General features: G+C 38.1%; 1 protein-coding gene across 4 annotated transcripts in view; it reads right to left on the reverse strand.

The window, feature by feature from the left end:
• CLUH (clustered mitochondria homolog) overlaps window positions 1–24,092 on the reverse strand; it is a 251,373-nt gene that overhangs the window by 197,889 nt on the left and 29,392 nt on the right. For 3 of the 4 annotated variants that reach the window (XM_053706279.1, XM_053706281.1, XM_053706277.1), the window contains exons 2-4: window positions 4,661–4,854; window positions 2,769–2,940; window positions 2,489–2,632 (exon numbers count right to left, since the gene is read on the reverse strand). In XM_053706279.1, the coding sequence (XP_053562254.1) occupies window positions 2,489–2,632; window positions 2,769–2,940; window positions 4,661–4,854 (510 nt within the window). Of the gene's footprint in view, window positions 1–2,488; window positions 2,633–2,768; window positions 2,941–4,660; window positions 4,855–9,275; window positions 9,520–24,092 lie in introns of those variants that run through there. The other variant, XM_053706280.1, reaches the window with a different exon arrangement.

The following is a 24,092-nucleotide window of genomic DNA, read 5'->3' on the forward strand; positions in this document are numbered from 1 at the left end:
AGGGCATTCAGCTCTTTTAAGAAGTGCCCATAACCCTAATCTAAAAAAAAAAAAAAAGGAAGTCTAACCCCCAAAAATTAAACCTGAACTAAAGATCTGAGACCGAGACCACAGAGCCATGGAGCATGGAGGATCCTCTTCTTCCGATCGCCACTGTACACTGAATAGTGAATTCAAGGTACGCGATTAAAGATGGCGTCCCTTGAATTACTATTGGCTGATTTGATTCTTCAAATTCAACTCAGCCAATAGGATGAGAGCTACTGAAATCCTATTGGCTGTTCAAATTGGCCAATAGGATTTCAGTAACTCTCATCCTTTTGGCTGATTTGAATTTAAAGAATCAAATCAGCCAATAGGAATTCAAGGGACGCCATCTTTAATCGCGTACTTTGAATTCACTATTCAGTGTACGGCAGAGATGGTACGAAGAGGATCCTCAACGCTCCATGGCTTTGCGGCCGCCGGTCTTCAGCTCCGCGGTCATCGGTCTTCAGCTCCGCCCTCCGCTCCGCGCCGGCTTGTTCCTGGAAGAAAGAAGAGGTCGCCACTTGGAAGACTTCACCACCTGGAACAGGACCTTCCCTGCCGGACTTCAGGAACCGTGAGTACCAACCTGGGGGTTAGACTTAGGTTTTTCTTTAATTTTTGGGGGGGTTTCTTTTATTTAGATTAGGGATGGGCAATTCTTAAAAGAGCTAAATGCCCTTTGAAGGGCAGCAAAAGAGCTATATGCCATTTTAAGGGCAATGCCCATACAAATGCCCTTTTCCGGGCAATGGGTAGTTTAGGTTTTTTAGTGTTAGGTTTATTTATTTTGAGGGGGTTTGGTGGGTGGTGGGTTTTACTGTTAGGGGATACTTACAATTTTGTAACTGCAAAAGAGCTGTTTAACTTAGGGCAATGCCCTGCAAAAAGCCCTTATAAGGGCTATTGGTAGTTTAGCATTAGATTAGGTGGTGTTTTTATGTATGTGTTTGTAAAATTTTGTCTTGTCTCTTACAAGTTTTATATCATTGTTTTATTTAAATGAATTGTACTCATGGACAGCGCTGTGGAAAATGTTGGCGCTTTATAAATTAAGTATAATAATAATAAATAATAATCTCCCTTGACCGATTTTTGCTATATACATTTTTGCACTGATCTAAACAAACAATCCCTGTGTACTATGTAGATGGTCCAAGCAATTTGCAACATACTTCAGTTAAATTCAAATCCTATTCACTCTAGGGAGCGTAGCATGATTCAAGTCCATTTTTTACAGAGAAAAGAGAAGCAAAACAAACAAAATAAGGAATGAATGTTACAATGATGCTTTGCTGTCATTCATTAACTATTTCAATGACCTCAAAAATAAAAATATAAATATTCCTTTGTATCCCTGAAATTTCAGTCCTCTAAATGTCTCATTGCAGCTTACAAAATAAACAAGGAGGGTCCACAGTGTCATCAACATAAACAAGGAGGGAAGAGAGAGCTGATACTGCAGGAAGATAGTGAAGAAGTAGATTTATCTATTTCTTATTGTCCTGTTCTGTAATAAATTAGGATGAATGCTCATAACACCAAAAATAATGTAAAAACATTTCAACATATATTCCTGAGAAAAAAAATAAAGAGTGAACCTGTAGAGTAAGATTCATAAATAAACTGTTTCAAATTTGCAGAACAATTTAATATTTAGCTTATCCATCCCCAAACCCCTGCATAGCCACTTCTAAATAAAAAGTAGCACTCAGAGTGCCATTCCTATAAAAAGATACAGGGACCTGACCAGTCAAAGATTTTTAAAATAATTCTGTTAAAGGGACAGTAAAGTCAAAACTAAACTTTCATGATGCAGATAGAGCATGCAATTTTAAACAACTTTCCAATTTACTTTTATCATCAAATGTGCTTTGTTCCCTTGGTGGTATTTTTGAAAAGCTAAACCTAGCTAGGCTCAAACTGATTTCTAAACCGTTGAAAACCGCCTCTTAGCTCAGAGCATTTTGAAAGTTTTTCACAGTTAGACAGTGTTAGTTCATGTGTGTAATATAGATAACATTGTGCTCACTCCCGTGAAGTTATTTAGGAGTCTTCACTGATTGACTACACTGCATGTCTGTCAAAACCACTTAGATAAGGAGGCTGTCTGCAGAGGCTTATATACAAGGTAATCACAGAGGTAAAACGTATATTAATATAACTGTGTTGGTTATGCAAAAACGGGGAATGGGCAATAAAGGGTAATAAAGGGATTATCTATCTTTTTAAATAAGAAGAATTTTGGTGTAGACTGTCCCTTTAAGTTTTCTTTATTTAAAATCTACCCAATTCATTTTAAAACTTCAAAACAAACTGTTTGTCATCGCCGCCAATCAAGGTTTTAGTCACATAATATACACAGTGATAAATCATACAGTCTGCATGCAACATACAATTCCATTCATGAAATAAAATCTCTTCCAACAGTTGCCAACAACATATGTTTGAGTTGGCTTACCTCCAAGGTCACCCTCAGTGAAGATACTCAAGAAAGATAGAGAGTTGCAGTCCACACCATTAAAAGCATCGGATGGGTCCAGACTTTTCAGGAGGTCTCGTATATGACGAACATGTATTCTGGCCTCCCGCACAGTGTATGGTTCTAGGTAAGATAATGAAAACAAAGATTCAAGTTAGTATTAAATATTTTAGTTATAGCAAAAATAGACAACAGCCATTTCAAATACTCATCCACATTTTCTGAAATATTTACTCTCTAGCAGGCGTAACCCACACACCTTCAACAACTTTTAACACAGAGCCTTCCTGAAATCCTTCAATGGTCTTCAGCTCAGCAAAGTTATCCAACACATTCCCGTCCAACTGTAGTGAAAAGCAGGTCCTGTGACAGGTGTCCTCTCTGTCCATGAGAACCTGGTGAATTTCCTGCACCATCTCCTGGGGTGAGACCTGAAAAAGGAATGAAAAAAATGTGTAAAACAACCCACAAATTATCTGACCCTTTGCTACAATGTAAAGTAGGGAGTATACAGCCTGTATTACAGTGTAAATTTGCTGTCCCCTCAAAATAACAACACATAGCCATTAATGTCTAAACCGTTGGCAACAAAAGTGAGTACACCTCTGAGTGGAAATGTCCAAATTGGGCCCAATTAGCCATTTTACCTCCCCGGTGTCATGTGACTCGTTAGAGTTACAAGGTCTCAGGTGTGAATGGGGAGCAGGTGTGTTAAATTTGGTGTTATCCCTCTCACACACTCTCATACTGGTCACTGGAAGTTTAACATGGCACCTCATGGCAAAGAACTCTCTGGGATCTTAAAAAAAGAATTGTTGCTCTACATAAAGATGGCCTAGGCTATAAGAAGATTTCCAAGACCATGAAACGGAGCTGCAGCACGGTGGGCAAGACCATACAGCGGTTTCACAGGACAGGTTCCACTCAGAACAGGCCTCGGCATGGTCGACCAAAGAAGTTGGGTGCACATGCTCAGCGTCATATACAGAGGTTACCTTTGGCAAATAGATGTATGAGTGCTGCCAGCATTGCTAAAGAGGTTGAAGGGGTGGGGTCAGCCTGTCAGTGCTCAGACCATACGCCGCACAATGCATCAAATTGGTCTGCATGGCTGTCGTCCCAGAAGGAAGCCTCTTCTAAAGATGATGCACAAGAAAACCCGCAAACAGTTTGCTGAAGACAAGACAAGACTAAGGACATGGATTACTGGAACCATGTCCTGTGGTGCGACGAGACCAAGATAAAAAATTTTGGTTCAGGTGGTGTCAAGCGTGTGTGGCGACAACCAGGTGAGGAGTACAAAGACAAGTGTGTCTTGCCTACAGTCAAACATGGTGGGAGTGTCATGGTCTGGGCCTGCATGAGTGCTGCCGGCACTGGGGAGCTACAGTTCATTGAGGGAACCATGAATGTCAACATGTACTGTGACATATTGAAGAAGAGCATGATCCCCTCCCTTCGGAGACTGGGCTGCAGGGCAGTATTCCAACATGATAACGACCCCAAACACACCTCCAAGACGACCACTGCCTGAAGCTGAGAGTAAAGGTGATGGACTGGTCAAACATGTCTCCAGACCTAAACCCTATTGAGCATCTGTGGGGCATCCTCAAACAAAAGGTGGGGGAGCACAAGGTCTCTAACATCAACCACCTCCGTGAAGTCGTCATGGAGGAGTGGAAGAAGACTCCAGTGGCAACCTGTGAAGCTCTGGTGAACTCCATGCCCAAGAGGGTTAAGGCAGCGCTGGAAAATAATGGTGGCCACACAAAATATTGACACTTTGGGACCAATTTGGACATTTCCACTTAGGGGTGTACTCACTTTTGTTGCCAACGGTTTAGACATTAATGGCTGTGTGTTGAGTTATTTTGAGGGAACAGCAAATTTACACTGTTATACAGGCTGTACACTCACTACTTTACATTGTAGTAAAGTGTCATTTCTTCAGTGTTGTCACATGAAAATAAATAATAAAATTATATATTTATATATATATATATATAATGGGTAAATTAAATGTCTGATCTGTCTAAATATATAGAGGATGAAAACAAATAACATAACAATGCTTTAAATCCTTGTATAAAAAACTATTTTATTCCAAAAAACTTCCCACAAACCCCCTCACACAAGAACCCCGTGCTTTACCTGAATAGTAAATGCATCAATCCCAGGGGCCTGTATCTTCACTGTGAAACCAGTGTCTTGAATAACAATGACCTCCTGCTCATTGGCATCCTCTGTTTGGTCTCCCATGTCATGTCCATTCTGCTTAATCTCGCCATCAGCATGCTGTTCATGAACACCCTCGCCGTTCATCAAGTTCATCCCGGCTGCGTGATCTGTGTGAATACGAATAAAGAAAACCCAACATAAACCAAACCCAGTATAACAAAGCACTCCAGGCATAACAAAGTGAAACCAGAACAGTGCAGGCTAGCTAGCTCCTGCAACAAAAACTCAAAATTAGTGAATTGTTGGAAAAGTTTGATCAATGTTTTTTTGGCAACATTACTCAACATGTGGTACCTGCAACTTTTATTTAAAAAAAAACTTTTCAATTTACTTCTATTATAAAGCTTGCTTTGTTCTCATGTTATTCTTTGTTGAAGAGATATCCAGATAGGTAGCGTGCACATGTCTAAAGCACTACATGACAGGAAATCGTGCTGCCATCTAGAGCGCTTGTTAATGTATAACATTGCTGCAAAACTGCTGCCATATAGTGCTGAAGACGTGTACATTACTGAACTTACCTTCCTAATTTTCAACAAAGGATAACAAGAAAACAAAGACAAAATTGACAATAGAATTACATTGGAAAGTTGTTTAAAATAGTATGTTCTATCTGAATCATGAAAGAAAAATGTGGGGTTTTATGTCCTTTTAAGGGGACACTGAACCCATTTTTTTTCTTTTGTGATTCAGATAGAGCATGACATTATAAGCAACTTTCTAATTTACTCCTATTATCAATTTTTTCTTTGTTTTCTTGTTATCTTGTTATCCTTTGTTGAAAATTAGGAAGGTAAGTTCAGTAATGTGCATGTGTCTGCAGCACTATATGCTGCTATCTTTATTTGAAAAAGAAGGCATCTAAGCTTCTTTTTGGTTCACAACTCTGGATCAGTGTTTTTCAACCAGTGTGCCGTGGCACACTAGTGTGCCGTGAGAGATCCTCAGGTGTGCCACGGCAGACTGACAACAGTGTGACATATTTTTTAAACTTTGCTTTTTTTTTACTCCCAGTGCAGGGGTAGTTTGTAGGAGGCATGGCATAACAGCACAATACATACAGTATGTGTGTGTTTGTATGTATGTGTATATATATGCTGTATTAGGCTACAATGTGTGATTTTTTTTAAATTTTGGGATGGTGGTGTGCCACAGGATTTTTTAATGTAAAAAAGTGTGCCACGGCAAAAAAAAGGTTAAAAATCACTGCTCTGGATAGCATTTTTTTATTGGTGGATGAATTTATCCACCAATTGGAAAGGACAACCCAGATTGCTCACCAAAAATGGGCCGGCATCTAAACTTAGTCTTGCATTTCAAATAAAGATGCCAAGAGAATGAAGAAAATTTGATAATAGGAGTAAATTAGAAAGTTGCTTAAAATGTCATGCTCTATCTGAATCACAAAAGAAAACATTTGGGTTCAGTGTCCCTTTAAGTCCTTAGTTCCTTTAAATCACTTAATATGTAAGAAAAGTATGAAGACATAATATGTATTAATAATGAGCTTCATACACAGATCATGATTTAGCAGAGTATTATAAGTAAGGCAGAATTGATATGCAAACACTTATTTCATGAAATATGTCCCATTTATTTATATACTGCATCAGACAACATTCACTTCAGTTTCTGCGCTAATTGCAATCAGCACAAGCGGTTAGAATGATGCTGTATCCACCAAGGAACTGACCAAAACAAAATCACATATTAACAAACCTCTTGAATATTATCTTCTGTGTTAACCCCTTAAGGACCGGGAATTTCAGAGAAACTTGGCCAAAAGACCAGAGAATTTTTAACCTTTAATGCTGTCACTCTAATTAAACAGAGCCTTGGTTTTTTGGTTTACCTATCAAAACAGATTATTATTTTTTTTTTATTATATAGGCGCATTTTGGTATATTTCATGCCACCAATTCGCCACCAATTCGCCGCCAAAAGCAGTCATGTTTAAAAAAAAAGTGTTAAGTTTCCCACTGAAATTATTTACATACCACTTGTGCAATCATAACACACCTGCCTGATCCATCTCAAACAGCTCTTGGCCCTCCCTCATCCCCCATTGGTAACTTAACGTTTTAAGCCTTATCTTTTTTTTACGATTTATTTTCTGCAGTGTAGGGATCACCCTCTAACGGCTGTGACACACTGCAAGCGATGCGGCGTGAGCTTTGCACCACGTTGCTCACTTCTGAAGTTCAATTATTTCATCTCTGAGACGCAAACGCAGCAGAGTGCTCAGAGATGAAAAGGCAGGACACACTGAGCGCGCACAGCCGCATCTACACGCTGCGCACCGCTCCGCTTGCAGTGTGTCACAGCCTTTACCCTCCCTGATCCCTCCAAACCATCTCTCTAACCCTCCCCCCTCACTAGATTCCACCATCTTAGATACTGGCAGCTGACGTCTGTACCTAGTTTGTAGGGGGGGGGGGGGGGTTTGTTTTGCGTTTAAAATATTTATAATATAGTGTAGAGGTCCCTCACCCCTTCCTCTCCCTTGATTTTTTTTTTCAGTGGTATAGGGTCACTCCCACTCCTTCCTCCCTTTGCCGCTGGGCCGTCCACCCACCTCCCACCGGCACTAGCGGAGATCGTTACAGACCGCATCACTGTCTGTAACAATCTGCCTTCAAATGGTAAAGGGAACATGATCAGCGCTCCCTTACAATATGAAGCAGATAGCTTTTGCCGCTGGCTGCGGTCTTATCTGTGAGAGCTGACAGCTGGGACCACAGCATGAGGCAGAAGGTAGGATGTAGCTACTATGTCAACAGGGTACACTGAGCAAAAATACCACTATGTCCATATGGCTTAAGGAGTTAAATGGACATGAAACCCAAAATTGTTCTTTTCTTTCATCATTCAGATAGAGCATGCGATTTTAAGCAACTATCCAATTTACTTCTATAATCAAATTTGCTTCTCTCTCTTGAAACCACTTTAAAAGGAGCAGCAATACACTACTGTGAACTGAACACAGATGAGCCAATGACAAGAAGCATATATGTGCAGCCACCAATCAGAAGCTAGCTCCCAGTAGTGCATTGTTGCACCTGAACCTACATAGGAATGCAAATAAACAAAAGAAATCAAGATAACATGGGAAATAAGATAATATAAATACATTTGAAGTTTTTTTATTTTAAATATATGCTCTGTCCGAATCATAAAAGTTTAATTTTTACTTTATTGTCCCTTTAATATCCTCTCCTTAGCAAGGCAGATCACTAGTATAACACTAGAAATTGCTACATTCCTTAAAGCATATAGTGTTCTCATTATAAACCCTGCCATGCTATGTTTAACCCATTTGCTGGGGTAAAATACTACTTGGGAGCCACTGAGAACTGCAGGATCCATGCGGAAACTGCCGCTGATCCAATCAGCAGCACTAGGTCGGGTGAACCAGCTGTGTAACTAGTGCTGCTGTATGAATCAGATGGTTTTTCCACTCGGGACCAGCAGTTCCCAATCAGTACTTTAACTATGTGTTTAAGCCATTTGGGAGGGTTAAAGGGACACTGTACCCAAAAAAAATCTTTCGTGATTCAGATTGAGCATGAAATTTTACGCAACTTTCTAATTTACTCCTATTATCAAATTTTCTTCATTCTCTTGTTATCTTTATTTGAAATGCAAGAATGTAAGTTTAGATGCCGGCCCATTTTTGGTGAACAACCTGGGTTGTCGTTGCTGATTGGTGGATAAATTCATCCACCAATAAAAAAGTGCTGTCCAGAGTACTGAAACCAAAAAAAAGCTTAGATGCCTCATTTTTCAAATAATGATAGCAAGAGAATGAAGAAAAATTGATAATAGGAGTAAATTAGAAAGTTGGTTAAAATTGCATGCTCTTTCTGAATTACAAAAGAAAAAATTTGGGTACAGTGTCCCTTTAAACACAGATTTGTGGGGTCAATAGTGACAATTACATGCTTTAACAAGTTGTTTATTTTTAATTAAAATGGCGCTTAAATGGGTAAACTAAAGAGCAGAGCCTTACAAGACATAAAACAAGGGTCGCAAAACATCAATTTGTCTACGATACACATGCACACAAAAACTAAAAAAATCAGTGCAAAATAAACAAATAGAAAAAATAATGCACTGCCTTTTCACAGACTTTGACTACTCAGACATTTCGAGAAGGATAGAACAAGGGTTGAAAAAACCTATTTCAAAATTAGAAGCCAGCATGAGTACTAAGACATACACTTATTGAGGACCCTACCATTGTGTTAAATAAATTCAGCATGCAGAAAAGTTGTGTTTTAATTCCACACATCCAGTGAATTCTGTAAAAAGATTATGGTAAGGAGAAATGCTAAAAACTTTTAAACAAGGCAGAATTTGTACATCTAGAGAGAGCTTCAACACGCCTAACAAAAGCATCACTCCCATTTGTATAAACGTGCTGAAGCTAGCCTGAGCTTGTTATTGGTGACGATACAAGACATCTGAACTCTACTAGAATGTCTATTCAGCAGAAAAAACCCTGATGATCATACAAAAACCAACTTACCTGCAAAGTAGTGACCTCTGGTTCTGTAAAGAAGGGTTTATACTCCAAAATGTGTGAAGAATGTTTAAAGAATGAATTAATTTCACTTTGACGCGAGAACTGCAGAAAAGTTTAAAAAAGAAAATCTCTAGATGGGTGTGGCTACAACCTGAGGCAAAAGGAAGCAACAGGCTCCGTTGGTTTGTTTAGTTTATAGGTTCATCTTACTGGTTAAGCGATTAAAATGTTTTCCTGTAGATGTGAAGGAACATACATCAAGCTCCAACAAACCAGGAGTGTCAAATGATGAACAAATCAGGGTATTCTCACGTTAAAAAACTGAAAGCTATCCTGTCAATAAAGCAATACTATTAACTCCCACAAGTTGAGGGAAGGAGAATAAATACACAAATTCTACATGAGGTGCAGTCTGATGACTCATTATGCTCATTTTTTTGGGAAGCGATGACTGTTCCAGATTTGGGCATAATCACATGCATATTTTGATGGTATATGACATTAAAATAGCTTTGGGATTCTATATGGTAACCACACCTCCAATTTGTGCTCAAATTCATTATAATTGCATTCAAAATTATATGCAACTAACAAATGTATTTAATTAACCCAAGGAAAAATGAGTCTCAGCATAAAGAGAATAAAATGGACATTTATTTGTTCAAGGAAACACTTAAAATCAATTAGTCCATTTTATGTTTTACAAAAAAGCTACACGATTGTAGAATAATAAGATAGAATAAAAGGCAGCTGCTTTAAGGTTATGGACTTCTATTTAAAAGGGATACTAGACTCAGATAGAACATGCAATTTTAAGCAACGTTCTTATTTACTCCTATTATCAATTTTCTTCGTTCTCTTGCTATCTTTATTTCAAACACACACACACACAAACAGGAATGTAAGCTTATGTAACCGGCTTCCTCCAATCACGGCAGGGCCTCACGCTCTGGGGAGGAAGCCGTCATTGGAGGAAGCCGGTTTCATCATTGGTGACGTATTTACAGAGGACCTGCAGGCGGGGGATGCCGATCTGGCTTTGAAGAAGTAAAAGGTAAGTATTTGTAAAAATACGGTGCAATGTAAACTTTCATCAATGAAAGTGCCCCTGTTTTTAATAGTATTTTTAAAAACCGGGCACTAATTTATGAAAGTTTACATTCACTTTAACTACTACTACTTAGTTCTCTTGGTAACCTTTGTTGAAAAGTCATAGCCATCATCTCAGGGGCAGCAAAGCATTACTTGGAGCTAGCTGAAGATTGGTGGCTGCACATCTATGCATCTTGTCAATTGCTCGCCTGATGTGTTGAGCTAGCTTCTAGTAGTACATTGCTGTTCTTTCAACAAAGGATACCAATAGAATGAAGCAAAGTTGGTAATAGAGGGAAATGGAAATTTGTTTAAAATTGTATGCTCTATTTAAATCTTGAAAGAACAAGTGGGTTCCATGTCCCTTTAACATCTTCAAAAAAAGTGAAACCAAAAGGTATACTGCTCTAAAATACACTGTTCTGTTTAAACTGAAGATACAGCCTGTGCCTGGAGCATACTCATGTATGTATACTCATCAGCTGTATTCTTATCTATAATTACCCTTCAACAATAGTTTAAAGGAACAGTTAAAAGGAATATGAAACCCACATTTTTTTCTTTCAGGATTCAGAATTTTAAGCAACTTTCTAATTTACTCCTATTATCAATTTTTCTTCGTTCTCTTGGTATGTTTTGTTGAATAAGCAGCAATGCACTACTGGTTGCTGACTAAACACATGGGTGAGCCAATGACAATCGGTATATATATGCAGCGACCAATCAGCAGCTAGAAACTAGGTTCTTTGCTGCTCCTGAGCTTTCCTAGATAAACTTTTTAGCAAAGGATACAAAGAGAAGGAAGCAAATTAATTAATAGAAGTAAATTGGAAAGATTGTTTAAAATTGTATTCTCTATCTGAATCATGAAAGAAAAACTTTGGGTTTCATGTCCCGTTTAACTTAGATTGTATTTTGTGGTGTAAAACCACTTTGAAATATATTTTCGTTATATTCACCTTCAAACATTTTCAATTATGACAATCTCAAGTGCACATGGAAAGCTTCACAAGTTTAAACCTGTCACATATCTCTCCCTAACTGGCTTAAACAGAGATATTAGAAAACATACAGGAAAACAATGGAGATTTTGCTATCAAAATGGCAGCTGCTTGTCACAAGTGACTCATCCAAGTGATGGGTGGAGTTTGGCTTTTAACAAATAATTGCAGCAATCAAGGTGTTAATGTACATAATATGTTCATTTAGAAAAATCTTGTAAAGAGAAGGTTGTTTAGGGTCACTTTAATGACCCTGTAAGCGTATTAAAGTGGTTGATGATGTACTTTTAACAATCAAACCACCAGTTGTACAAGACATAGTCGCACAATCAGACTCAGATATAGTGTAACAAAACACAGTTCACATATTATTAAACATAATTAAAAGGGCCATGATACCCAAATTGTTGAAACACTTAAAAGTGATGCAGCATAGCTGTAAAAAGCTGACTAGAAAATATCACCGGAAGATCTCTATGTAAAAAAGAAAGATATTTTACCTCAAAAGTTCCTCAGTAACCACATCCCATTGTAAAGGACTTCTAAGCACCAAATCAGTATGTCTGTCCCGGGACAGCTAAGGGAGTGAGCTTACATGCACAATCATCTTATTTCCCTATTCAGTTTAAGGAAGTTTACTAGGAAATCTCATGAGAGTTAAGTCAATCTCATGAGATCACAGTAAAAGAGTTCATGACCTCAGCACTGCTAAAGTCGATTGGCTGCTGTTCATTTCTTCATTTTTTTTTATTATTTTTTTTACCTGCAGCTGGGCTGCAGCTGAGTATAACTTTTTACACAGAACTTACTCTGCTGAGCTGAGGAGATTGCAAGATAAAATATCTTCCTTTTTACATAGATGCTCAGGTGATATTTTCCTGTCAGCTTTTTACAGTTATGCTGCATCAGTTTCCAGTGATTTAGCATATGAATATTATGTCCCTTTAATGTTTAATCTCCTCAAATCAATATATTACAGAAAGGAAAGGTTCCCCTTAAAATATGCTAAGCAGCTACAATGACCTCCACTAATACTGGCACCCTTGGTAAATATGAGCAAAGAAGGCTGTGAAAAATTGTCTTTATTGTATAACCTTTTGTTCAAAAAATAAACAAAACTACTCTGCCCTCATGGATATCAAGCAATTGCAAAAACACAGGTTTATACAAAAAAACCATTTTTTAAATATATTTGTGGCACAATTATTGGCACCCCTATGAATTCATTTGAGAAAAATATATTTGACGAATATTCCCTTTGATATTTTTTTTATTACACCTGGGTGACTAGGAACAGGAAATTGTTCAACAATGACTTCCTGTTTCACAGGGGTATAAATATGAGGTAACACATAGGCCAAATTCCCTTAGTCATTTATCACAATTAGTAAGACCAAGGAATATAGCTGTGATGTGTGGCAAAAGGTTGTTGAGCTTCACAAAATGGGAAGTGGCTATAAGAAAATAGCAAAAGCATGAAAATGCCCATTTACACCATCAGGGCAAAGTTCTAGTCAACAGGAAATGTTATGAATCAACCTGAAAGAGGACGTGTGTCTATATTGTCTCAACACACTGTGAAGAGGATGGTTTGAGTAGCCAAAATATCTAAAAAAAAAATTTTAGTGAAACATTTTCTGCAGTGTCTGAGGAGCCAGTGTTGCGTTCTCTGCCCTTACTCTGTGTGCATGAGGACAGGTTCATGTACAGCTTCGCTGATGTCTGCTGTGCGTTCCCACAGTGTCAGTCTGCCTGGGAATCTGCTCTACTGTACTGCTGGGGTCTATATGCTTATTTTGGAGGGGCTGCTGCTCCATGCTTATACTGCTGATGTATATGAGATTATATATATATATATATATATATATATATATATATATATATATATATATATATATATATACACATATACATACATACACACACACACATATATATATATTATATATATATACACACACACACACACACACATACATACATACACACACACATATACACACACACATGCGTACGTACGTACATACATACATACATTAAAAACACACACACACACACACACACTAAAAACACACACATTAAAAACACACACATTTACTTCTATTAACATATATTTATTTAAAAAACTAAATCTGTCTGCTAAGTATTTTAGTTGGCTCCTTTACTGCTAGAATACATTTGTTAAGCCCTGACTTACCTTTTCTGCAATGTGCTGTTACCCTGTACCGCACGGGAGTTCAGGAAGTGGTGGGAAATAAAAGAGAGGAACATAGTAAATATTTACACTGTGATAGAATGGAACAGTGACACCTGCAGGTAGAAATTAAAAGTGCAGGCAATTTTTTTTTTTTTCTGTCACGGCCGGTCTTTCTGCAGACACACTACAGTTTCCGTGACGAGATCGTATACTGCACACTGTTCTGCCTTGGGGATCTCCAATGATCACAGCTGGAGAAATGCAGAAGTTCGTTGCATCTTGGGGTCTGAAAGTCTCCAAAAGCCTCTACTCTCATCCAAAAACAAAATCAAGCATCTTCAGTTTGCCAGTCACTAATGGAACTTCAAATGTAGCACAGATAGGTAGCCATATGGAAAAGTACCCCATGCCCATGGTTAAATATGGTGGTGGCTCTTTAATGTTTTGGTGCTGTTTTTCTGCCAGAGGACCTGGATACATGGGATCATAGATCTTTCAAATATCAACAGATATTAAATAAACACCTGACTGCCTCTGCCAGAAAGCTTAAAATGGGCCGTGATTGGATCTTCCAGGAGGACAATGATCCAAAACATACATCAAAATAAACACAAAAATGGTTTACTGACCACAAATTCAAGGTCCTGCCACGGCCATCCAAGTCCCCTGACTTGAACCCCATAGAAAACTTGTGCAGTGAACTGAAGATCAGAGTCCACCAGCATTGACCTTCAAATTTTAAAGGATCTGAGGAATGGTCTCAGATCCCTTGCCATGTATTTTCCAACCTTAGGCATTATAGGAGAAGACTCAGAGCTGTTATCTTGCCAAAGGGAAGTAGTGCAAAGTACCTACTAAAAGGGTGCCAATAATTGTGGCACGCATATATTTAAAGATTTTTTTTTATTATTTATTTTTGTTTTTTTAAATATTTTTATTGAGGATTAAAAGTATACATACAGGAATTCCATCATGAGATAACAATAATAGACAGGCAGCAGGTGCCATAGCAATGGAATGTCATATGAGCAGATAGGTACATATATGTAAAATAAAATGAAATACAATAACGTAGCCAACTATCTAAAAAGTACCTGTAAAATAGAATGACAAAATATAGAGTGCAGATCCTCAGTTTACCCCCTCCATAACATAAGTGGGGCCACTGTTGGGCCTCCGCCACACCAATTATGAGAAATAACAGGTGGTTACATTAATATAAGGTCCCGTTTTGGGCCTTTTGAGCATGAAGGAAACATATTAATCATAGTTAGTGCACATACAATTAGTGTATATAATACATATAACCAACAAAGAATGGGGAAAGGGGTTATATCCATGACATTATTTCGCAGACCCGTTGTAGATCACATTTGGATCGAGAATATAAGAGATATACAAACTTGGAAATAATACTATCGATATCGATTATGTCAAGGAGAGTAATGGAGGATGAGGGTACCAGTGACCACTATGTTGCAAAAAATATATAAATAGTTTGTATCTATGGCATAACTTATATAGAAACAGTAATTAGCACTCTAATTTTCCAACAGAGATCCCTGTTCTTATTGAGATGCTCTATAGTGAATTGGAAATATAAGGCGTGGGTATATTTATAGTATTAAGTCAGTCTATTGCCACGCATCAACTATTCTCACGTATCAACTATTCTCACAATCCAGATCTGAACCTGTGACATATGTTATAAGGAAAAGCTAAATGAAATGTTGTATAGACCACATTTGACAGTAAGCTAATAACCTCACCTAGAATATAATTTCCCCTCTTGGTAATTACTAGGTCTGCTTAAGAGAAAGGCTTAAAGGTATATTCAGAGTGGGAAAGTATGGGCCTCTATATAATATAAGTGTTGATAGGTAATACAGTACGTATAGCTAACTGACAACTTAACTGGAGTAAACCTAGGACTATCTGGCGTACCTAACAGATATATATATAAAAGCCGTGCCACCTCGCCTGTCTGCAGGACTGCAACACATGACAATGAAGGAAGGTTCAATAATGATATAAAAATACTTAATAAGTAAGGAAAACCTTAAACTGTATACATTATAAGAGCTAGGTATATTAACTGGTGAACCACAAGTTAAACTAGTAGACTGAAACACATATTTGAAAACGTAAACTCATAAATAAATTCTCATTGGGACACACAAATTTTTAAGCTAATTGTACACTTAAAGTATAATGTTAAAGTATTTCAGGCAATTAGTGTAAGAAACATATAATAACATAGATTTTCTCAAACGTCATGGTATCAAAAAATGTCAATGAACAGATATTAGTGAACTGTGCTTCTATACATACTATATAACAATTTAGAACAAGGTATAAAACATATAAACAAGTTTAGTGTGCTTTTTTTTTTTTTTTTTTTAAGATAGTTGAGTCATCTTACAAGAACTGTAGGAATAGTCATTGGATTTTAGTCCTCACATCGCATGGTCTCCATATAAATTTCCATCTAATAGGGAGGCAGCAAGGAAAAACTTAGCGGACAGTTTATAGAAGTTTGCAGGAATACCAAAAAGGAACCAACTTACCCAACACCTATTCTCCACAGTTTAAGATCCACAAGGGCATCAGACAGCCGCAGCCCGTCGCATCTGTACATAGCTGATCTGTTAAAGAACAGGAGCTTCAAAAGATGAGCCTCTCCTGGGGGTGTAAGAAAAAAATTGCTCCGGCAGGAGCTCAGTGGATGCGACCCATGCTCTAAGGTGGAAATGGAGAGATCGCGGGGATTTCTCTGACCTCATGTCAGCTCTATCCGTCACCTGGCTCAGTAGCTCTCCATAGCAGTGCCACCCAATGTCATCCAGCGTGCCCTCATCTCTGCATCCCAGCTCAACAAGGCAAGACCAGCTGACCTGTACACTCCGGTATCGTAGAGCAATATGGGTGGCAGTGATCAGCTGCGGTGGAGATTGCTGTAGCAACGCGGCATCATCAAGCATGCACGTAGTAGGGCCTCCGTGTGCAGCCTGAATATCCAGCTGCCTTTCCTCAGTGCCTGGATCATGGGTAGGTATATATCCATTATTAAGGCTGTTGGGGATAATTTCTTGAACTGTTCCTATGCAAACCTTCTTAGGTGGGTAGGACGATTTAGCTGCCTGTGCTTGCTTAATCTCTTTCTTAAAGTTACAGGGCTCAGAGTAAAACGCCCGTTGTACTACGTTGCAAAGATCAATTGTGTATCCTTCAAGAATCAAGGTCAGCTCAGTCATCAGCATCCGGGTGTTCTCCATTGTTTGATGATATTTGAAATCGAGCAATACTTTGTAGGTCAACCAAAAACTGTAGTTGAAGATATCTTCGTGACTGTAGTTAGTTTATGTGCGTCTGTGCGCTGATGACCCGGCCTGTGTGTTTACCGGGGGGGGGGGGTGTTGAGAGCCTATCAGTAAAGAGTCTGCCTTAGGCCTCAACGCTCCGGATCGGTTTGCAGAGGTGGATATTCAAAAATAACATATCCTTGAAATCAGTTCAATCTGTAGATTGTAAATAGCAGGATGAGGTAGATGGATGATCTTCTAATACATTGATATTTGGCAGAATATCGATGATCCACTCAGAGCAACCAATATCGCAACCAGTCAAGGTGCCGCCCAGAGAGACTCCCCAAAGATTTTTGTTTTTTGATAAATCTGTATTGTGTTTGCAATTGTTTGATATCCATGAGAGCAGAATATTTTTTGAACAAAAGATCAAAAGGTTAAACATTAAAGACATTTTTTCACAGGTTTCTTTGCTCATATTTACCATGGGTGCCAATATTAGTGGAGAGCACTGTATATATAAAGAATCCAGGTTTGGATGTTTTTTTAATTTGAAACATTAAAATGCTACTTTACAAATTAGTTTACATTTTCTTAAAAAGGGACATTAAACATCTTGTGAATACAAGAATAACAGTTATCTTGCTATATAATAACATATCAAGTTTAAACATTTTTAAGACTAATTAAACACCATGTTTGCTGCAATTGTTAGTTTAATTTTTTAATTTTTTTTAAGAGACAAAACTCCAACCACGACCGTAGGGTGATGTCAATAGTGATTCCATTGATCATGCCATACATGAGGTCACGCGTGATGACATCAAGGATGTTGTGTGATGTCAATGATTATGCCATGCAAAGTTTCGAAGGGTGAAGTGGGGCAGCTAAAGTTAGGAATTTCATTGCTTTTAAACATTTGATGGAAATCCTAAACTCTTGCTTTAAAGTACGTTTTTCACCAATTAATTTCCTTATTTTAAGTAATTAAAACAAACATAATCTACACATAAAAAAATAAAATACTAGATTAAGAAAAAAAGATCCAATCAAAACTTTTCTTTTTTCCTCATCTCTTTTTCTAAAATGTAAATAAATACTTTTTTAGCAGGGGTACTAACAGTGTATTTACTATACATATAGATGTAGGAAAATTGTATATAATATTTAATGTGATGGCATCGGGTTACGGCAGAGGATGGAAATTTAATGTGCTTATAGCCATCCTTCTATTTAAAAGGACCAGTAAATAAAATGGATTTCCACAATCAACAAATGCATGATAAAAATACAATGCAATAGCACTAAAAAGGGATATTCCTGTCAAAATTTAAATGCACATCGATGAATTACATCTTTGAATAGAAAAATATTTGCAATATATATGTGTTGGCAAAAAATGCTTTTTATAAAATTTATCAAAGTTTTAGTATCAACATTTTTCACTGCAGGTGCATGTGAAGCACAGCTAGATATTCTCAGTCCACAAGCATTTTAAATTATGCAGCTGCGCAGAGCACCAGTGGGGCTTGTAATATGTCAGCAATAACCAAATTGAGTCTTAACATATGGTACAAACACCTTCGGTTCTCTGACAGGTGAGATGAGAGACAGCACTTAAGGAAAATACTGCAGTCGCTCTAAACAAAGGTGTCTAGGCTCACCTGGAATATAGCAAATGTAAAAACAAGTGTCTAAAGCGCCATACAGTAGAGTACGAATGATATTTATTACAACATAATGACTAAAAACATATAAACAAATAAACAATGTAAAACAATATAAAAGATATAAAAACAATGTGCTAAAATCAACTTCTGCAGTAAATCCGCACTGTACATATATCCCAAACAAGGTATAAAACGGATTGTTATGAAGGTTAAAACAAAAACCTGTCTAAGGCGCACCTTTAGAACAAAGTATCTTGAAAGAGAGTTCCAGTTTGGCTAGTAAAGTCACAAGTGAAAAAAACCACAAACAAAGATAGTCTCAAATGTGGGCGTGTTCCAAGCGGTGACGTGTTTCTATAAGGGATTATAACCAGTGAAAAAAAATATCCAAAAAATCAAAACAGATAAACAATGTCTCAATAAAAAATGATGTCTCAATGAAAAAGAAAAAATGTAAAATGTGATCCAAATGTGTGGTGCTGGATTCACGATTCACCATTAACATTGCAGCAATTAACCAATCATCATATTCTAAATGCTATAAAAGCACTAACAATACTAACTGTGGGCATACCCTCTGACAAAGTGAAAACAGTTTCACAAAACGACGTCACTTCCGGTCCGGCAAGACCGCAACGTTCCTGAGCGCTTCACAACAAACGTGAATCCAGCCCCATCCTGTCTAGTGGAAACGCTGAGGACGAAAACCATCTAAATCCTTTGATATCATTACCAGGTACACTCCACAAACTGAATTTACGAAGTATTTGCAAACGGAACTTCACAAATTTTTCCTGTGACACACGTTTGAGACTATACCATTTTGTATGCAAAGAGGCATTCATTCAAAATCTCCCTCTTTGTGGAAAGAAACATTTCCCAATCTCTAAAAAGAGAATTAGCTTATACCATCTTGAGACTTATTAATTTTAAGCACAGATACTGTTTCATGTGCTTCAATAAAGGATATCTGGTTTTATTATTCATTTGCATCTGAGTCTTTTTATCAAAAGAATCTACCATACTCCAGAGAGGGGAAGCATATAAATTGTTTCCTCATAAAGACAACAACACACCGCGGAGAAGGAAAGGATTTGATCCACATCATACAGATGTAATTTATCAGCAGCAGCTAAAAGCACCATACTCCACAGGAGAAGAAGCACTGTTTAAAGGCATCAGAAAGAAAGTATCGAACCACAAAAGTACCATACTCCAACCAGGCACCAAGACAAACATCTTTAACACAGATAGGGATTAAATCCCCCCAATGCTCTTCACATACCTCACATGTTTGAGGTTTTAAAAGGTGAGAGTAACTACTCTTACTTTTTGCACTATACTGTAAACTAGTATATTCATACTGCACCATAAATTGTTTTTTTGCTTGTGTTTCCTCCATTCTACGAGCGCTATAGTTTGGAACCCTCAACTCCTCTTCTTCCTGATGTTTTTGTTGCAGCACGGAATCTCTCTCTTTCTTGGCATTTAAATATAAATTCCAATTATTCCTGGAACGCAGACACCGAAAGTTCCTGAAAGCATTTCTTACCTGGTTAGATAATTGGACATCTCTAGCCCGTATTTTTTTATTCCTAGCATACAAAAATCCCTTAATTTCACCCCGTAAAACCTCTTTGCCAGCTTCCCAGAAGGTTTGAATTTTATGCCGATATGCTGAATTAAACCCATAGTATTCCTCCCATTTTTCTTTCAACCAACCGATAAATCTAGGGTCATTAGATAAAAACCTAGGATAAAATAATCTAGGGCTCTTAGCGCCAATCCTATCTTGCGAGAGCAGCAAAACAGAAATTATTGCATGATCCGAAATCATAATCTCTCCGATTTCAGCCTCTAATTTGCCACTAGAGAAAGAGACTGAAGTCAAGAACAAATCTATGCGAGAAAACGTTCTGTGCGCTTTAGATTCACAGGTAAAATTTTGTAGATCCGGATTCAACCCACGCCACACATCATGAACCTGTAACTTCTGACAGAATTTCAAAAAATATTTTGAGCTTCTCTTATTCTCCGACATATTTTTAGATGAAAGTCTGTCGACTTCCGGATGTAAGGTCATATTAAAGTCCCCACCAATTATTAAATTCTCTTTAACATAAGGGAATAACTTAATTTTAATTTTATCCCAAAATTCAGGATAAATTTGTTGGGGCCATAAATATTACACAAAATAAATTTGGTCTTATTTATATAGATATGTAAAATAATACATCTGGCTTCAGGGTCTATTTCAGCCTGAATAATCTTATAATCAAGAGACTTGTTTATCAGAATCGCAACCCCACATTTCCTACCTCTGACTGAAGAAGCAATCACCTCCCCTACCCATTTGATCTTAAGTTTATTCTTCCTTGCTAGGAGTTTAATAATAAGTTTACGTTTAGAGGGCGAAGAGATTCCTCCCACATTCCAAGAGGTTATCTTAATGTCCATTAATTAGTAAGAACTGTTTATCTCTAAAAATCTTAATTAGGAGGAGGAGGGGAGAAAAGAAAAACAAACAAAAAAAACAAAACAAAACACATAACCGTATATATAAAATAACTAAACAACCGAAAGGCCTCCATATCCTTCCAAACCAAAGTAAGAAATCTTCACTTTTGAGAGTCTGTCGATCAATTTTGTCATAAGCAAAATCCCTTGTCAATAAGTACCTCAGATTTCTAAAAAACACTTGTGACCTAAACAATAATTTACCCGTAGCTATACTGGCTAATGTCAACCTCATTTATCTTTGAGAAATTCTTTTACTTCCCTCACCTCAGAGAAGGTCAGGCGAGAGCCCCCGTACTCAACTATTATTTTAGCCGGATAAGTCATTCGGGCTTGTATACCTTTATTAATAAGTTGAGTACAAAGGGGGGCCATCGTCCCCCTCCTCTGCGAGGTCTCTATAGAGAAGTCCTGGAACAGGAGGACTTTATTGTTACCAAAAATTAGAGGGTCCGTCAATTTTTTAAATAGCTGCATTACTTCTATTTTGTCCTGGAAATTTAATATCTTACATATACACATTCTACTTCTACCCTGGGCTGTCTCAGGGGTTTTCTTGGTACCAATTCTATGGGCTCTCTCCACCACGATAGGCAATCTGGATTGTGGGACTCCCAGTCTCTGTGGTAATATCATAGAGGTAAATTGTAACAGATCCTCAAATTCAGTAGATTCTGGGAGACCCACAATTCTGATATTGTTTCTTCGCGCCCTGTCCTCCAGGTCATCAAGACGCCCCTGGAGGTTATTGATTTTAGAATCCTGTTGGGTAATTATGCTGTCTTGGGCGTTGACCTGATCCTCCAGGTCAGAAATCCTGCTCTCTGCTTCCTGCATTCTAGTAGAAAATGGTCTTTCCTATGCTGACAGCGCTGAAATTTCAGAAGAAATTGAGCCCAGCTCTTTTTTAATTATATCAAATTGAGGTGAAAATAGATCAGATATTTGAGCAATCAGAGAGTCAGCAGAATTAGACAATGGTTCTATCGTATTATCGAAGCTGGCTTCGGGAGCTTTAGCTCTTTTATCTTTACTCGGCATTCTGGGAGAATTAGATTTCCCCTGTGATAGAAATTTAAAAAAGGCTGAGGCAACGAAAAATTATCCCAACAGCCACATTCGTATATAAGGGCTCTTAGTTATGAACTCACTAGAGAAATAGATGTGATTTATCAATTACACCCCAATATGAGACAAAAGGGTGGATTTGGAGAAGAGAATTCACAACCAACAACTCAGGACAGGAGAGAGTACCACAGCTTTTAAGGATAGCACCGAAGGATTAAAAATTGTTCTACCTGGATATACTAAACGTGGTCTTGTAGATTCAAGCTAGAGATCACTATACCAGGTTGATAATAGCACCCTGGAAATAAAATATAGACCTAGCTATATAGTTCTCCCAGTAGCTGGAATTTAATATGAAAGGGAAGAACCTAAGAAGCAAATCAAAACAGTTCTCACAGTCAGCAACACTTTTAAGTTGTTAACATGAGAGTCTGAGTTCAAGTTGTGGCAGGAAATAAGATAACAAATTCTAACTGCTGATTTAATGCATTCTCCTAAAATGACCTTAAGCCCCTAAGGGCGACTGACCCAATATGTATACACACTGGAAAGTGTACAGTCTGGAGTAAAAAAAAAAAACACAACAAAAAAAAAAAAAAAAAACACAATCCCACAATACATTGAAATGCATCTATACAACATCTGTAGAATAATAATCCTTTATAACATTGAAATGTATCTATACATTATATATTAGCTTATGCGTCTAGAGAGGGAGCACACCAGCTGGAAAAATGCACCAGAAAGATCTGGTGGGAATCTTGCAGTGTGAAATTACCCTTCCTTTATTTCTCCCGTTTCCTCTGCTATTCTTATACTTAATTAGGCACTATAACTTCACATGTACAAAAAAAAAAAAAAAGATACTTGCTTCAGAAATTTCACCTGGAAAACCACCCCGTTGCTTTACATAGGATCAGCTGCCTTTGAAATAAGCTAGCGGGTTATATAGGAATTATAAGTCCTATGTGAAATGAGGACAAAAAAAAAAGAGCAATCACCTACTACCCCTAAAATATAGCTCTAAGAGCTGGTATTAACGACACAGGGGTGCAGGGATAAAAAAGTCAAGGTCCTCTCGCACTATCCCACTCCTGTGGGGTGCACTGCCTCTTGCTTAGATGTGAATTATAGGATCCTTATTCTTGAAGCAGGCCCTAATCAACTGAGGACATTTTTTCTTTCTTTTAAGGGAGCAGAGTTCACCATATGGCGTCGGCCTCAAAGGAAGAGCTGAAAATTTTATCCCAGCGGCTATATACAGCGCCGACACCAACAACAGTTCAAGAAAACAAGTCAAGAAGTTAAAAGGCTACCTTTAGATGAATGCTGGTCCCCAAACTCCAAAGGACCTGTACCTGCTTCTATCCCCTTGCCGGCTATCGAAGAATTCCTGCTGATAGGGACACGCTTGTTTCACCTCAGCCGCTCACCAGGGAGCATCTGAAGGTATGACCCAGCACCAAGCCTCGTATTCAAATAGCTATTTCTGCATACTCTGGGTCTTTTGCATATGAACCAGCAGGAGAGACCAACCTGGGATAGGCTACTTGACTCGGCGTTACTTGACTCGGCGTTGAGAGTTTAGCACTGGACTGGCAATCTGATGCTCACCAGGGAGCGTCTGTAGAAAAGGGGCTAAGTCCGGACCTAGCAAATGATCCCAACCGCTAGCAGCTTCCTTCTGGGAACCTCACAGAACTTGTACCCGCCAGGTAAGATTGCCGCCCAGGCAGACAGGTGTTGCTTCGGCCAGGTCGAGTCTGTTGTAGGCTGTATCGACTCGCCAGGGTCGGTCTTTATCAAAGAAGGCTTGTTGAAAGGAGAGCCTTTTCTTTTAAATTAAAACACACAAAAAACAACTGCCAAGCAGCTGCAGCCAAACGGCTGATCGAAACTTCAAGCTCTCATGCGGGATGAGATCCAACTGAGCGCCACACTCAATATCCTCGGTTACTCCCAAGGTAAGT

Source organism: Bombina bombina, chromosome 3 (assembly GCF_027579735.1).
Source record: "Bombina bombina isolate aBomBom1 chromosome 3, aBomBom1.pri, whole genome shotgun sequence".
NCBI classification, from domain to species: Eukaryota; Metazoa; Chordata; class Amphibia; order Anura; family Bombinatoridae; genus Bombina; species Bombina bombina.